General features: G+C 42.6%; 1 protein-coding gene across 2 annotated transcripts in view; it reads right to left on the bottom strand.

Moving 5' to 3' along the window:
* Positions 1-18,005, bottom strand: part of WWC2 (WW and C2 domain containing 2) — a 202,421-nt gene that overhangs the window by 19,115 nt on the left and 165,301 nt on the right. The window contains exons 18-22 of one of the 2 annotated variants that reach the window (XM_082715817.1): positions 10,634-10,832; positions 9,018-9,182; positions 7,652-7,744; positions 4,953-5,195; positions 4,575-4,770 (exon numbers count right to left, since the gene is read on the bottom strand). In XM_082715817.1, the coding sequence (XP_082571943.1) occupies positions 4,588-4,770; positions 4,953-5,195; positions 7,652-7,744; positions 9,018-9,182; positions 10,634-10,832 (883 nt within the window). In that variant the 3' untranslated portion in view covers positions 4,575-4,587. Of the gene's footprint in view, positions 1-4,574; positions 4,771-4,952; positions 5,196-7,651; positions 7,745-9,017; positions 9,183-10,633; positions 10,833-18,005 lie in introns of those variants that run through there. The other variant, XM_082715818.1, reaches the window with a different exon arrangement.

An 18,005-nucleotide genomic window follows, 5' to 3' on the forward strand; every position in this document is an offset into this window, starting at 1 on the left:
GGCTGCTGGCTTCTACAGCCCTCCGTTTTCATCTACTTGCACCAAGGATTTCTTTCATGAAGAAGGAAAACAAGAGCCACCCTAAAAACTTGCAAACCTTGAGTCATCTATTAACACCAGCAAAAGTCTCAGAGTGGAGGGCGACAATGAAAGATTAAAATGCCCACTTACGAGACAGTGCATTTATGATACTCTGATCTCCGAAAGGATGCCTCAGCCTTGTTTCTTTCAAACAGGATCAGACAGCTTGGGTCCTGCCCACGCTCCTAGCCTGTATTTTGTGGAAAACGGACCGGCCGATGTCGCACACACATCTCTACCACACCCAAAGAAGCCTCCTCTCAAGAAACCTTCGGTGCCTCCCCATCACGGCATTCAAGACTCTCAACTCTGGCCCAATCAACCTTATCTCCAAGTAGGGAGGACACAGGAGAGATGTCAGAGAGGCAAGAAATAGAAACATGAAAAGATGTGCCCCGCATTTCTCACTGAGTTTTTGACTCTTATTTTTGATATGGAAGTCCTGACTCCATTTAGAATTGATTTTTGTAGGTTAGGTAGGCATCCGACACTATCTTTTCCCATACAGATGACCTTTTTCCAAGCTTGACTGATTCAGTGGTCCCTCCTTCCGCCCCTGCCTGACCGGCTACCTCTCCATCCGCCACACTCCACACACACGTGCGTCTGTCTCTGGTCCTCATTTCACTCCAGTGGCTGTCTCTTGATTCCCCCACTGCGTCCTTATTATCTTAACAACTGATTTCATGCAGGCCAAGTCCCTGCTCTTGGTTTTTCTTCTCCAGAAGTGTCTTAGCTATTTGTCCTTCTTCTTCCATCAATTGCATCAATTTCCATGAAGATCCACGTAGGCATTCAGCTTGGAATGACATCGAATCTGCAGTACATTTTAAGGAGAATTGACTATTTTCACAACAGTGACTCTTCCTTTGTGTCAGGGGTGGCAAACTATGGTCTGTGTCTGTTTCTCTGTAGTTTTCTTAGAACACAGCACAGCCAAATATTTATGTACATCTTGTCTGTGGCGGCTCTTGTGTTAAATGGCAGAGTTGAGAGGTGGTGAATGAGAAGCCTCTGGACGAAATATTTCTTCTCTAGTTCATTACGGGGAAACTCGGCTGACATCTGCTCTACATGAATGTAGTATATACTTCTCCATGAATTAAGTTTTTTTTTTAACACTCTCCTCTTAAGGTTATTAAAAGTATTTCTTTTAATATAATATAAATTTTTGTTGAATTTATTCCTTGATACGTGATATTCTTTGATACTGTGGTGAAAAGGTATCTTCATAATTAAATTTTCCAGTTGTTTCTGGCTGGTGTATATTAGCAAGGCAATGGACTTTTGTAAATGATTCTTCTATTTGCCCATCTTGTTCAATTCTCGTATCCTTTGTAGGAACTTGTGGATTTCTAATGTACACAATATCGTATCAGCCAATGATGACAGCTTTAGCTCCTCCTTTCCTGTCTCTCTGTTTCTACTTTTTTCTTGCCTCCCACTGGTTAGAATGTTGAGCAGAGAAGTGTTGAATGCCTGTGTCTGATTTTAAAGAGAACGATTCCAATGTTTGTCTATTTAGGACCATATTTGCTTTTGGTGATTCTCTTAAAAGAATGATGAGTTAAAGACATCATCTCTTCCTACTTACCAACAGTTTTAAACATGAATAAATATGGACCTTTATTGGGGCGCCTGGGTGGCTCAGTGGGTTAAGCCGCTGCCTTCGGCTCAGGTCATGATCTCAGGGTCCTGGGATCAAGTCCCGCATCAGGCTCTCTGCTTGGCAGGGAGCCTGCTTCCCTCTCTCTCTCTCTCTGCCTGCCTCTCCATCTATTTGTGATTTCTCTCTGTCAAATAAATAAATAAAATCTTAAAAAAAAAATATGGACCTTTATTAGTACTTTTCCTGTATTTGCTCAGTTGACCAAAGGGTATTTCTCCTTAATCTGTTCAGGGCATTCATCGTATTAATGGATTTTTCTAATGATAAAGAATCCTTGCAAAATTCAACATGGTTAAAATGTATATTGTTGGATTATATTTACTCACATTTCATTCAGGATTTTTGCATCTATACTTATGGATGAAACTGGCCTGTGATTCTTCCTCCTGGTAATATCTTTGTCTAGTTTTGGTATTAGGGACATTGGTCACGTAGAATGAGTTGTGAAGTGTTCTCTCTTTTTCTGGTGTCTGGAAGAGTTTATGTAAAATTGAGATAATCTTTGAAAGCACAACAGTCCAGGTCTAGGGCAGCTCTCGCCAGTGAAAGTTTGGTGGACCTTAGCTACAGAACATCTAGACCTATACTTTCATTGTGGGTACATTTTAAATCACTGCTTTCATTTCTTTAAGAGAGATAGGATTTTCAATTGTTTTTCCCCCTTAATCCATTCTAGTATGTTCCATTTTCCTAGATATTTGTCTGAATTGTGGGCCTATATTTTTTATATTATTCACTTATCTTTTACATTTCAAAGTTATCCATAATTCTATCTCTTTACTTTTATAATTTTCTGTGTGTGTATCTTCTCTTCATTGGTCCCGTCAGAGTTATGTCTTTTGTTTATTTTAGTTTTTTTCAAATAATTAACTTTTTGCTTTACTGAGCTTCTCTCTATAAACTGGAGATTAGTAGCTGTCAAAACAAACTAGAATTCCAAGCAGTTCATGAATGAATTTAGCAGTATGATTTAAGGTTTAAAAAAAAAAAAAAAGGCCCCAAAGTTTTTATAATTACTGATGCCCAAGGATCTGGAATTTCACATCATGACAAATCAAAAACAAACAAACAAGAAAAAACCTTCAGAGATGTAGCATTCTTTTTAAATCAATAGTTGTAAAATGCTAATCCAGCTTTGAAAGCCTTGGACCCATAGAGGTAAAAAAATTGTGATGCTTCTCCATGATATTAATCAAGCCAAGAGTCTGAAATGATTGTTAATGTTGGTGTTAATTCAAAGACTCAAGAGAATAAAAGCAATTGTTATTATCAAGGTAACAAATTTAAGAGCTGATGATTTCAGCTTTTAACCCAATCTTCCATCATGTAGGGACAGCCACACTGAGGCACTGCTCTGCTGGGGGCTCACATCTACGGACCCTTCACTGGCGAGAGCTGCCCTAGACCTGGACTGTTGTGCTTCCTGCACCTGCTTGCCTCTCGCCCACGGTGGACAAAGTCCCACTACCTGCCATCAAGGCCACTTTGCTATTTCCTCCACGAAACACCTCCTGATCTCACTAGAAAGTGATTTCTCTTGAGGACCTGGTGTGTCTGGCTCATCTCCTTTGTCAATCCGTAAGCTCTGAGAGCGCACGACAGCGTCCAATTATCCTTGTAGTCTCTGTAGGACCAAACATAAGGCCTACAATTCAACTCTCCACTGAACAGAGATACTTACTGATGTCCTACTGTATGCCAAGGTCTCTTCTATCAGGTGGGACATAGTACAGCTATGGAATATATATATATATATAAATATATATTTTTTTATTTTTAGATTTTATTTATTTATTTGACAGAGAGAGACCCAGTGAGAGAGGGAACTCAAGCAGGCGGAAAGGGAGAAGCAGGCTTTCCGCCAAGCAGGGAGACTGATGTGGGGCTCGATCCCAGGACCCTGGGATCATGACATAAGCCGAAGGCAGATGCTTAATGACTGAGCCACCTAGGTGCCCCGATATGTGATATGCTTTGTTGCTTAAACTTTCTCTACAAATTACTGGGATCAGTCAGATCCCTAAAATTCCTTCATGAACTTTCTGAGTTTCATCTAGGATTAGTAGTGCTAGCAAATAAACGACCACACACTAGAAGTAAATAGTAACTATGGGCCAAAAAGGGAAGTTTATAGTACGGACAAGATTTTCTATTAGTTTAAGAAAGTGTATAGTCTATTTCAGATTTTCATCCAAAATGGTTGAAAGAGAATAATGTTTCAGCTATGCAGTAAATTCTATTTGTCTATTACATACGGATGTGGATACACTCTCTTATACCCAAATAGGAATTCTAAACTTAGAGAATAAGCCAACTGGATAAATACGCAGGTTCTAGGAAATTTCAGTTGTAGGTAGGTGGCAGAACAATAGAAATATTCCCTTAAAATTACCCTAGTCTTTTTTTTTCTTTTTAGATTTTTAAAAAATCTTATTTTGAGAGAGAGGGAAAGAGAGTGCAAGCATCGAGGCAGGGGGAGAGACAGAGAAGCAGACTCCCCACTGAGCAGGAAGCCTGACGCAGGGCTCTATCCTGGAACCCGGAGACCATGACCTGAGCTGAAGGCAGACGCTTAACCAACTGAGCCACCCAGGCGCCCCCAAAATACCCTAGTTTTTAAATCAGTGATTTTTACCTTATTTTGTACAGTAACCTATACGGTGAAAGAAAGGCAGGGGAGAACGGGATTATGTGGAGTGTGATCTTTTTTGAAGGAAAGGAAGAATGTGAAAATTTAGAAGCATTAAAATGAATAACATATTAATAAGTGAGGTGCATCATGAACCTTAAAGAGCTACTCAGAAAATTCAAATGAGATTTGTCATTTATAGTAAAAATTAAATTGTATTTATTTGCCAAGTCTCATGTTGAGACAGAGACAACCGCTGAGCAGAAACAGACCACTCTCTCTGGTGGCCGCACTCCTTGCTAACAGGTGGCCGGTCAGCTGGGGGTGATGTGGTGGGGGGCTCTCCTATCTGTACCCTGGTGGATGGCAGTTCCACACTCTGAGCAACAGCCTAGGTTTAAAAAAAAAAAAAAAAAAGGCCTACAACAATGGGGAAAAGCGTTCTGTGTTCCAGGAAAAGGACCCGCGGCCTTGCTGAAACCCAGGTGCAGGCTGGGGACCTCCCACTGGGCCGGCTTTAGGACCCGCTGTTTTCCCACCCTTCAGGGACAGTGGAGACACCGACATCTGTACCTGCTTCTCAGCTTCTTTTAGGAGCTTCTGGAACCTCTCATCTTCCAGGACACCCAGCGGAAGGTCAGTCTCTCCCTGAGCTTTTAGCTCCTCCAGCTTTTGCCTCAAGCCCCTGAGGGCCTGCAGCTCATCGTTGAGCCGGCTCTGACGGGTTAGAGACGCCTGGAGGTCCAGTTCGAGGTCTAGAGATGTGCGCCCTGGGTGTTCTTGAGCTGTTCTTCTCAGCACTGGCTGGCAAACCGTCTGAGGATTAGAAAACACGACACCCTTATCATGCCGGCACTTGTTATTCTGCCCTTCCTCCTCCCCGGCACACGAGAGCACGAATTTCCCGGCTCCCCTGAAGGGAGGCACTGCCGGCCAGGTGAGCTGCTCTGGCCAGTGAAAGGGGACGGGCAGTGATGTGTACCACTTCTAGCAAAGCCTTTCCAGGCCAGTGAAGCCTTTCCAGGCCAGTGTGAGATGGGTACATTCCTGTCCCCTGCTAGTAGGACAGCAAAGATTCGGAGGTGGAGGTCCCATCAGTGTGGGTCCTGAGTGAAGACAAAATGAGCACAGCATCTAGCCAACCTGCAGTGAACACCGAAGTAAGTAAGAAATGTTTATTGTTTTAAACGCAGAGATTTTTAAAAGTTGTTACCCTAATACAGCCTCCTAGCCTGGCCAATTTAGAACACAGAGCAGCCCCCTGTGAAACAGACATATGAGAAACTGACACTTCATCCATTTCAGGACCAGGGACTATTAAAGACCTCTCCCCACCCCGCCCCTCGCTTTAGCCATGATTTCTGGAGGTGCCCACCAGAATGCAGCTGGTCATTCTGACTCAGCCCCTTCCTCTCATCCATATGGTTAAATCCCAGCTCCAGGGGGGCACCTGGGTGGCTCAGGGGGTTAAAGCCTCTGCCTTCGGCTCAGGTCATGATCCCAGGGCTTGGGACTGAGCCCCGCATCGGGCTCTCTGCTCAGCAGGGAGCCTGGTTCCCCTCTCTCTCTCTGCCTGCCTCTCTGCCTACTTGTGATCTCTCTCTGTCAAATAAATAAAATCTTTAAAAAAAAAATTAAAAAAAAAAATCGCAGCTCCTTCCTCGATTTCCCATGGTCTAATATCCACTTTCACCTGTGAATCACCGGTGCTCTTCCTGGGTCCATCTTCTCCATTTAGCAAGAAATAATTATTGTGTTATGTGTGACTAAATGTCTGCTGGGGTGGGGCAGGGGGTGGCAGGCCAAACCCCAGGAAGAAAAGCCCTACTCATTAACCTTCAAAACTTGGAGCCATGAGCCATGCCACAGGAAGTCAGGGAAAGGAGAGATCGCTCAGGGCCGGTCACGCTTCCTTACGGAAAGGAGTCAAAGGCGGCTGGGTAAGATTGCATCAGCGGAGGGGAACAGGGAGGGTATTTTTTGCCCAGATGGTTGGCAGTGGGACTGGAAAATGAGGTTACTAATAAAAACAGGTACTTTGGGATACAAGAGGAGGGACTCGAATTTGAGAAGTACTTGGGCTTGAAGATCTGGAATGACGGTGGTGCTTGTGACAGATGGCGGGGCTGGGTGGGAGGGTTTGCCGTCCTCCTCCCTGTCCCAGAGCCCTCGCCCAGGGCTGAAGAGCTTCTACAGGCTGCGCCTTGTCCCACACATACCGCTGTAACATTCTCTAACATTCTTACTAGGTTCCCTCAGTTCAACCTCTGCTCTAACAAACATTACACAGCAGAATCACGGAGACACACACTCTCTTTGGCTGTATTGCTTGTTTTTCAGAATGAGAAATGCTTCCTAGTGGCTCTGTAGTCCTTTCTAAGGACTCCGATGTGCAGCAGTGTGCTGGCCAACGCTTCACGAGTGGCTCTGAGGGTGCATGGGTGGGAAAAGAAGCATGGGTTGTAGGGTCTGCTGATTTCTATGGTGGAAACACTCCCTCGGTAACTGTTTCCGTGCAGTCAACCGGCTGAGCCCAAGAAAGGAGCCCGGGCTCCTTCCTTTCACCCACCGCACATTCCACAGTCCTATGTGCTCCTTGAGTGCTTCCTGCAGACTGGGGCTTCCGGCAGGCGGCCCACACAGGGCTTTGTGCTTATTTAAACGACACATCTCTGCCCAACAGCTTAGTCAATTACTAGGACACTAATTAGTAGTAAGCAAGTAACTTTCATTAGCGTTTCAGCTATAAGGAAGCAAGAATTGTTGAACTACTGCAACAGTCCAACCTTTTAATTTGTTTAAATATTCTCTCCGACTTATCTTAAGGCTCATTCAGAGACCTACGTCTTCCGGGAAAACCGGAGCTTTCCCGAAAGTGTCTGTTTGGTAAGCAAGCAGCGAATACTGTGTCTCCTTTATTGGAATATCCACCCCTCCGTAAAGGTCCTGGGTGTTACACTCTTGCTGGAGAGCCCGAGATGGTGTGGGGACACAGCACCATCAAACCCACTCAGCCAGCCCCTCTTCCATCGCTACGGCAAAGTGAATTTCCTGGCTTCGTTTTTACAGGATGGAAACCAGTGCTGAATGGCTGCTCTCAGGCACCCTCTGCCCCCAGTCTCCACATGAGATCTTTGTCTCTCTGGAATCATGGTGGCTTCACTTAGTGGCCCACGTTGAGCAACGACGCTCAGCTGTTCTGGTATTTGCGCTTCCCAATCTGTGACACTGGAATGGGTCGAGACAGGCAGATGCCGCTGGGGAGTACATACCCTTTTGACCCTCAAACTGCGCCGCTCAGTGGAGTTTCTCACAAACAGGGATTTTTTAGCCAAGGTTGAGCTGTCACTGTCACTTCGATTCAACTGGCAACAAAGGATTAAAAAAAAAAAAAGAAAATCACTGCATAACAGAGCGCTAGTGGTTTACACGTGAGAAGTTTATCAGGTGAAAGCAGGCCTCGAGGAATTTGTTTCTTTAAGAAAATCCTCCCCAGACGAGCTTTTCTCTGTTCTATGCTTTTTCTTAAACAACTAAGTTTTTCTTACATAATTTCAACAATTGCCTTTTGGTGGTAGTTATCAGAACTCCTGCATTAAGATAATTACACATACTTGGAAATACAATTATCCTTTGATTTTTTAGCTAATTTGCAATTCTCATTTTTAAAAAGGAAGGTCTGGATAACATAGAGGCTTATAACTAGGTCAGAGCCGAGCCACAATTTAGAACCAACTAGGACGCCCTTGGCCCAGACAGCCCATCCTCACCCCTTCACCTGCTTCAGGTCTCGGCTGAAATGGCACCTTCTCAATGACGTTTACTCTGAACCTTGCTTAAACCAAAGACCCTTGTTTTCACCATGCCCAATCCCCCTTAACTTGCTGGACTGTTTTCTAGAGACTCGGTCCCCACCCAAGACATTTCATAACTTCATGTTTACTGGCTCAACTCACAAGGACATGAGCCCTGCAAGGGCAGGGCTCTGGGGCTCTTTTGTTCACAGAGGAGTTCCAACCAAGTGTCTAGAAACATGCTTAGCAGCAAGTGTTCATAAAAGCATCACCTGAACTGAATGAATAAATTTAGAATTCTGAAAATATTTTTTTAACCATTGTATAATTATTAACCTATCTTACTGTAAGTCATAACTACTTCTGGAAGTACAACTTGGCAAACTGATGCAAATCCCACGATATTCTCTACAGAACTCTGAATCCGATTCTGGGTCTAGAGGCATTATTAAAAGATGATCTGTGTTCGAAAACCCAAAGCGCAATTTTGGTTCTGCGGGATTAATGTGCTTGGATGATGTATGGCAGAAATATAAAAATATTCAAGTCTCAAGTCATTTGAAGTTTCTAGATACAGACTGAGGTACAAACATACTCAGAAGCCAGGTCCTTAATTTCACGTGTTTGCCGAATAAACAGCTTCTAGTTCATGAGACATCAAATTTAGGAAAAGGAAAAAAACACCCACACTGAGAAGCCCCTACGAGTGTGGTATTTCGGGTTTATTTCATAGCAGTTCTAGCCATCTGTGTCTGCAGTTGGGAGTCTTTAGACTGCCACACACGGTCTCTTGTCCGGGGTGGGGACACTCGCTGGCGGGAGGGCAGTGCCCCGGCCCCCTTACCCGGCAGATGTACTGGTTGCGCTCCCCTGGGGAGAAGGTCTGCGAGCGCACGATCACGCTGCTGCGCACGAACGGCCGCTGCCGAGCGCTCAGGCCGCTGCGGTCTTTGGGGCGAACCGCCACCCCGGGGTCACCGGCCTCCTCCGTGTTGGTCTCCTTATCGACCTGGAACCGAAGTCAGAAATTTGTCAGGAGCAGAGGCGCGTGCATACCTCTGTGTTCCTTTCTTCTAAGTACAAAAAGGAATATCCCATCTACAACGCAGCCTTGGCCAGCACTGGGGCCCCTGGGGAGAGCAAGGCTTGGTGTTACTCTGGATGGGAGCCCGGGCAGAGGGCTCTCCACAGAGTGAAAACATGATCCGCTGTGGGGAGGACAGGGTCACCCGCAAATGGAGGAGCCGCCTTTAACCCATCAGACCCCCACCAGGAAAGCGGAGCTTTACATATGGTTCTGCAAAAAATCTTGTCTAAGAATAGTTCATCATTTAAACATTGTTCAACATCCCATTAGGTTTTTTCCAGGTTTTTTACCAGAATAATGATATAATTACATATAAGAAAATGAAAATCTACTACAAGTTACAGTTTTCCATAGAATATGCAAGAATATATATTTGAAAATTGCAACGCTGTTGAAGCTGAGTTTGGATTTTAAACATCTCTTTGGAAAGGTAACAAAAAATAAAATGTAAGTAAGAAGAGAAGTTTCTCAAAATACAACTTCTACAGGCACTGGCAGAGGTTTACTGTTGATCTTACTGCATAAAAGGATTCCTACGTGTCTCACGCTGATTTATTAAAGGAAGTCTCTGGTCAGGGTACAATACTACTTCCCCCAGGAATAAAGAACTGGAATTTCCCAGACCCCATTACCAACATCCCAAGTCTGCCAGCATCCTCCAACCTGAAATTGTTTCCTCCGTGTCTGCACGTGATCTTCAACATGCCTCTCTGTCAAGGAGCAAAGTTACTGCTGCCTAACTTGGCTGGCGCAGGCCGAGCCACCTGTGGCGTTCCAGAGCGGACTGCAACCAGAGCCCCACCTCACCAAGAGGAACTTTAAACCTTGACTTCAGGTTTGAAATGGAAATAAAACTCACATTTACAAAACTTAATACAATTAACTAGTTGTCCTGGAATTTGGTAGTCATTCTGGAAATGCTTTTTAGTAAGTATGCTAAACGCTACTTAGTGAATATTCACAGGACATTTATAGAGATCTAAATAGCACTATTCATTTTTTCTTAAAGTTTTATTTATTTATTTGTCAGAGAGGGAGAGCCAGCGAGCACAGGCAGACAGAGTGGCATGCAGAGGCAGAAGAAGAAGCGGGCTCCATGCTGAGCAAGAAGCCCCATGCGGGTCGATCCCAGGATCCTGGGATCATGACCTGAGCAGAAGGCAGCCACCCAGCCAACTGAGCCACCCAGGTGCCCCAGCACTATTCCTCATTTAAGTGAGGAATGAATATTTGGGGCCCACTGGAGAGTTTTACAGCCTGGCCACTGCCTATTTCCACAAACGTGTCTGACGACCAGCTTTGCACAAAATCCTAAGGCGGGACCACAGCCGAGACACGGATGGGCGCTGGAGCACGCGGCTGCGGGTCCTTACCAGGGTGCGTGGCCCGGCAGGTGGCGGATACCCGCGGGCCTCGGCACAGCTGCGGTCTCTCCCGCCCGCGTCCTCCTCCACCTCGGGCGCGCTCGGACACGAGCGCGCGCCTGCCGAACGGCTCCCGTCTTCTGGCAACTTCACTTCGGCCCTTTCTTCAGCCGCGATTTCATCAGAGGCCTCCCGCAGCATGGCTAACCTGCGGCGAGACCAGAAGGGAGCCCGTAGGCCCCAGGTCAGGCGGGGGTGCGCGCCCCAGGCGAACGGGGCTCGCGCGCGGTGACTCGAGCCGCGGCTGGAGCGCGAACGGGGACGGAAACGCTCAGCAGAGACCATCCGCGGCGGCCTCTCCAGCATCGGGCGGCAAAACCACGCTTGCGGTACTGGACAGCTGAATGAATGAAATTCGTCCTAGTTCCTACATATCAAAATAGAAATAGTCTGAAAATCACATCTAAAATTTAACCCAGCCGTTTAAGAAAACCGACAAGGTGCTATATAATGTATGTACCTTGAGATCAGCTGTTTATTTATTATATAAAGTTAATCATACAACAGGCTGGAGTGACTCTGCTAAAAGCGAATAAAGACGTAAGCACCGAATAAAGACGAAATCTCCATTATCTGGGCGCCTGACTGGCTCACTGAGAAGAGTCTGGGACTCTTGATCTTGGGGTTTTAAGTCTGAGCCCCACGTTGGGTGTACAAATTACTTAAAAATAAAATCTTAAAAAAATATATCCATTGTCAACTGTGCTTACAGGCTAGCAGGGGTAAAAACCCTGTGTAAAGGGAGTTTTACTACTGACGTAAGAATCCTAATGCCATAGGATCGTGTCTTTAACAAAAGCCATGGTGTGGCTGGGGTGGCATGGTAACTGGGGCACTGGAGTGTACCCAGGGCTTAGAGTCCTTATAACCTGTATGGGCAGGAGCGCAATAGTACCGGCATGGCTTAGAATACCTCATGCTTTGTTGAGTTACATGTCCTTAGAACGGAAACACTTCTTCCACTGATAACTCAAAGCTGAGCTATAATTGTGATCGGTGACATTCTGACAACTTGGCACACGCCAGGAATTAAACACAGAGTCATGCACCGAGCACGGGGCAGCTAGCAATGAATTCTGTGAGCTGTAAATTCCTCTATGCTACATACCAAGTGTATTTTTTGAAATGTAAATGAAACAAATTGTATTTTACATACACCAAGAAGGCTTGCTATTTAAAAATACCATGATGAACCTTATAATCACTCTTGTATTTATTATTTTTGCAGTACTGATTCATAACCATTGTAAATTGTAAAAGGCTTCTAATAACAACAAAGATTTTCTGCACTTTTTGCATCACTGTAGTAAGCTGTTTCTTCCAAATATCCAAGAGTTTGTTAGTTATGACATATCTTGTCATTGTTGGCTTGTAACAAATTTTACACACATGCATGCTATACATATGTTAACAGTAGTTCAAACATATCAACAAAAGCAACTACATGTACATTAAAATCAACCCAAATAATTTTATGTATGTACTTTAATAATTTTATGTATGTAATAATTTATTAATTATATTTAATGATTATATATTACATAATATATAATCATTAAATATAATTAATAATTTTATGTATGTACTTTAACTAAAGTTTGTTTTTAGAGAAAATGGCAACAAGAACTTTTTTTTCTTTTTAAAAAAATTATTGTTGTTGTTGTTTTTTTTCTTAAAGATTTTATTTATTTGACAGACAGAGATCACAAGTAGGCAGAGAGGCAGGCAGACAGAGGGAGAGAGGGAAGCAGGCTCTCTGCTGAGCAGAGAGCCCAATGCGGGACTCGATTCCAGGACCCTGAGATCATGACCTGAGCCGAAGGCAGTGGCTTAACCCACTGAGCCACCCAGGGACCCAGAACTTTTTTTTTTGAATTAACATATAATGTATTATTTGTTTCAGGGGTACAGGTCTGTGAGTCATCATCATACACAATTCACAGCACTCACCATAGCACATTCCCTCCCCCATGTCCATCACCCAGCCACCCCGTCCCCTCCAGCAACCCTGTTTGTTTCCAGATTAAGAGTCTCTTATGGCTTATCTCCCTCTCTGGTTTCATCTGGTTTCATTTTCCCCTCCCTTCCCCTATGATCCTCTGCCTTGTTTCTCAAATTCCTCATATCAGAGATCATATGATAATTTCTTTGACTGATGTATTTTGCTTAGCATAAAACCCTCTAGTTCCAACTACATCATTGCAAATGGCAAGATTTCAGGTTTCTTGATGGCTGCATTGTATTCCATGGTATATATATACCACATCTTCTTTTGTCCATTCATCTGTTGATGGACATCAAGGTTCTTTCCATAGTTTGGCTATTGTGGACATTGCTGCTATAAACATTCGGGTGCACGTGCCCCTTTGGATCACTACATTTGTATCTTTAGGGTAAATACCCAGTAGTGCAACTGCTGGGTCATAGGGTAGCTCTATTTTCAACTTTTTGAGGAACCTCCATGCTGTTTTCCAGATTGGCTGCACCAGGCTGCATTCCCACCAACAGTGTAGGAGGGTTCCCCTTTCTCCACATCCTTGCCAAAACCTGTTATTTCCTGACTTGTTAATTTTAGCAGTTCTGACAGGTGTGAGGTGTATTTCATTGTGGTTTTGATTTGCATTTCCCTGATGCCAAGTGATACTGAGCACTTTTTCATGTGTCTGTTGGCCATTTAGGTGTCTTCTTTGCAGAAATAAAGTTCATATCTTATGCCCATTTCTTGATTATTTGTTCTTTGGGTGTTGAGTTTGGTAAGTTCTTTATAGATTTTGGATACTAGCCCTTTATCAGATAGGTCATTTGCAAATATCTTCTCCCATTTATGGGCTCTCTATTCTGTTCCACTGATCTATGTGTCTGTTTTTGTGCCAGTACCATGCTGTCTTGTTGATTACAGCTTTGTAAGAGAACTTGAAGTCTGGAATTGTGATGCCACCGGCTTTGGTTTTCTTTTTCAACACTCCTCTGGCTATTCGGGGTCTTTTCTGGTTCCATATGAATTTCTTTCATGAATATTCTATACTTTTCTGAGTATAGATTCTTTGCCTCTTTGGTAGGTAGATTTATTCCTAGATATCTTACAGTTTTGGGTGTAGTTTTAAATGGGATAGACTCTGTAATTTCTCTTTATTCAGTCTTATTGTTGGTGTATAGAAACACAACTGTGCACTGATTTTATATCCTGAGACTTTACTGAATTCCTGTATCAGTGCTAGCAATTTTGGGGTGGAGTCTTTTGGTTTTGCACATAAAGTATAAGATCATCTGCATGAGTGAGAGTTTGACTTCTTTGCCGATTTGGATGCCTTTTCTTTCTTTTTGTTGTCTGACTGCTGAGGTTAGGACTTATACTACCATGTTGAATTGCAGTGGTATTGAGTGGACATCCTTGCCATGTTCCTGACCTTAGGGGAAAAGCTTTCAGTTTTTCCCCACTGAGAATGATATTCGCTATGGGTTTTTCATAGATGGCTTTCATGATATTGAGGTATATTACCCTCTATCCCTACACTGTGAAGAGTTTTCATCAAGAATGGGTGCTGTACTTCATCAAATGCTTTTTCTCTATCTACTGAGAAGATCATATCCTCTCACACTGTGTTGATTTGCAGATGTTGAACCAGCTTTGCAGCCCCAGAATAAATTCAGTTCGGTCAAGGTTAATAATCCTTTTCATGTACTATTGGTTCCTATTGGCTAGTATCTTGGTGAAAATTTTAGCATCCATGTTCATCAGGAATATTGGTCTGTAATTCTCCTTTGTGATGGGGTCTTTGTCTGGTTTGGGGATCAAGGTAATGCTGGCCTATGCATAAAATGAGTTTGGAAGTTTTCCTTCCATTTCTATTTTTTGGAATAGTTTCAGAAGAATAGGTATTAACTCTTCTTTAAGTGTTTGGTAGAGTGATGCCTGGGTGGCTCAGTCACTTAAGCTGCTGCTTTCAGCTCAGGTCATGATCCCAGGCTCCTGAGATGGAGTCCTGCATTGGGCTCCTTCCTCAGTGAGGAGCCTCCTTCTTTCTCCACCTCTGCCTGCTTGTGCACCTCTCTCTCTCTCTCTCTCAAATAAATAAATAAAATCTTTAAAAAAAAAAAAAAGAGAGAGAGAGAGAAACGTTTGGTAGAATTCCTCTGGGAAGCCGTCTGGCCCTGGGCTCTTATTTGTTGGGAGATTTTTAATGACTGCTTCAGTCTCCTTACTGGTTATGGGTCTGTTCAGGTTTTTTATTTCTTCCTGGTTCAGTTTTTGTAGTTTATATGTCTTAAGGAATGCATTCATTTCTTCCACATTGTCTAATTTGCTGGTGTATAGTTGCTCATAATATGTTCTTATAATTGTAATTCTTTGGTGTTGGTTGTGATCTCTCCTCTTTCATTCATGATTTCATTAATTTGGGTCCTTTCTCTTTTCTTTTTGATAAGTCTGGCCAGGGGTTTATCAATCTTATTAATTCTTTCAAAGAACCACCTTCTAGTTTTGTTGATCTGTTCTGTTCTTTAGGTTTCTATTTCACTGATTTCTGCTCTGATCTTTATTATTTCTCTTCTCCTGCTGGGCTTAGACTTTCTTTGCTGTTCTTTCTCCAGCTCCTTTAGGTGTAAGGTTAGGTTGTGTATTTGAGACCTCTCTTATTTCTTGAGAAAGGCTTGTATTGCTATATACTTCCCTCGTAGGACTGCCTTTACTGCTTCCCACAGATTGTGAAGAGCTGTGTTTTTATTTTCATTTGTTTTCATGTATGTTTAAAATTCTTCTTTAATTTCTTGGATGGCCCATTCATTCCTTAGTAGGATGCTCTTTAGCCTCCATGTATTTGAGTTCTTTCCAACTTTCTTCTTGTGGTTGAGTTCTGGTCTTAAATTATTGTGGTCTGAAAATATGCAGGGAATGATCCCAATCTTCTGGTACCATCTGAGACCCAATTTGTGACCCAGGATGTGATCTATTCTGGAGAATGTTCCATGTGTGCTAGAGAAGAATGTGTATTCTGTTGCTTTGGGATGGAATGTTATGAGTATATCTGTGATGTCCATCTGGTCCAGTGTGTCATTTAAAGCCTTTATTTCCTTGTTGATCTTTTGCTTAGATGATCTGTCCATTTCAGTGAGGAGGGTGTTAAATTCCCCTACTATTATTGTATTACTGTCAAAATGTTTCTTTGATTTCTTTATTAATTGGTTTATATAATTGGCTGCTCCCATCTTAGGGGCATAGATATTTAAAATTGTTAGATCTTCTGGTTCAACACACACCTTCCTCATCTCTTATTATGGTCTTTGGCTTAAAATCTAATTTGTCTGATATAAGGATTGGCACCCCAGCTTTCTTTTGATGTCCGTTAGCATGGTAAATTGTTTTCTACCCCCTAGCTTTAAATCTGGAGGTGTCTTCGGGTCTAAAATGAGTCTCTTGCAGACAGCATATCAATGGCTCCTTGTTTTTTAATCCATTCTGATACCCTGTGTCTTCTGATTGGGGCATTTAGCCCATTTACAATTCAGTGTAACTATTGAAAGATATGAAATTAGTGCCATTGTAGTGCCTGTGAGGTGACTGTTACTGTATATTGTCTCTGTTCCTTTCTGGTATGTTGCTTTTAGGCTCTCTCTTTGCTTAGAAGACCCCTTTCAATATTCCCTGTAAGGCTGGTTTGGTGTTCGCAAATTCTTTTAGTTTTTGTTTCTCCTAGAAGTTGTTTTTTTTTTGTTTTGTTTTGTTTTTTAAATCTCTCCTTCTATTTTCAGTGACAGCCTAGCTGGATATAGTATTCTTGGCTGCATATTTTTCTTGTTTAGTGCTCTGAATATATCATGCCATTCCTTTCTGGTCTGCTAGGTTGCTGTGGATAGGTTTGCTGCCAATCCAAATTTCTACCATTGTAGGTTATAGACTCTTCTCCTGAGCTGCTTTCAGTATTTTCTCTTTGTCTCGGAGACGTGTAAGATTTACTATTAGAAGACAGGGTGAGGACCTATTTTTAATGATTTTGAGGGGTGTTCTCTGTGCCTCCTGCATTTTGATGATTGTTTCCTTCCCCCAAATTAGGGAAGTTCCCCACTTATATAATTTGCTCCAATATACCTTCTGCCCCCTCTCTCTTTCTTCTTCTTCTGGGATCCCAATTATTCTAATATTGTTTCATCTTATGATATCACTTATCTCTTGAATTCTCCCCTCGTGATCCATTAGTTGTTTATTTCTCTTTTTCTCAGCTTCTTCATTCTCCATCATTTGGTCTTCTGTATCACTAATTTTCTCTTCTGCCTCATTTATCCTAGCAGTAAGAGCCTCCATTTTCAATTGCACCTTATTCATAGCTTTTTAAATTTCAACTTGGTTAGATTTTAGTTCCTTTATTTCTCCAGAAAGGGATTCTCTAGTATCTTCTATGCTTTCTTTAAGTCCAGCCAGCATCTTTATAATCGTCATTCTGAACTCTAGCATCATTTTTTTTTAGGTTCCTAGTAGTCGGTACTGCCTTTTGTTCTTTTTTTTGAGGTGAGTTTTCCCACTTTGTCATTTTGTCCGGACAAGAATAGATGAATGAGAGAACAAAATGCTAAGAGGGTAACAATTACCCCTGAAAAATATACACTCAAGAAATCAGAAGAGACCTGAAACCAGGGGGGACAAGAAAGGAAAAAAAAAAAAAATCAGGCTGGTGAATAGAACAGAGCCACACACATGATTTTCAGTCTATTTTGGTCTGTTAGAAGAAACAGGCTCCCAAAATTTTAAAGAAAGAGAAATATGTATATATATACATATATATTTCTCTTTTTCTCTCTCTCTCTCTACATATGTGTGTGAATATGATGAATGGATAGGTTATGACTATAAAGTTGAATATTAAGATTTTTAAAAAGGAATTGATAAGATACAAAGCTGGAAAGGTATTGATAAGATCAGATGTTGGTTAAAATAGGAAAGAGGAAAAATTTAATAAAAAAAGAAAAAGAAAATTTAAAAAAAAATTTAAAAAATTAAAAAAATTTAACTTTGAAAGACCTAAAGAATCAGGGGAAAATAGACATGAATTCTATGTGCTGTATTCCCCTAGTGCTGGGGTTGTGCAGTTCTCATTGATCAATAAACTTGGTCTTGGCTGGATGTTTTTGCTGATCTTCTGGGGGAGGAGCCTGTTGCATGATTCTCAAATGTCTTTGCCAGAGGTGGAATTGCACGGCCTTTGCTAATGCCGAGTAACTAATCTGTGCAGGCTCACTCTCGGAGCTTTTGTTCCCTGAACGCTTTCCATAGAGCTTTGGAGGACGGGAACGAAGATGGCAGCCACCCAATCTCCCCAGAGGAGTGGAG

The sequence above is a fragment of the Mustela nivalis genome, assembly GCF_964662115.1.
Source record: "Mustela nivalis genome assembly, chromosome: 20".
Classification (NCBI taxonomy): Eukaryota; Metazoa; Chordata; class Mammalia; order Carnivora; family Mustelidae; genus Mustela; species Mustela nivalis.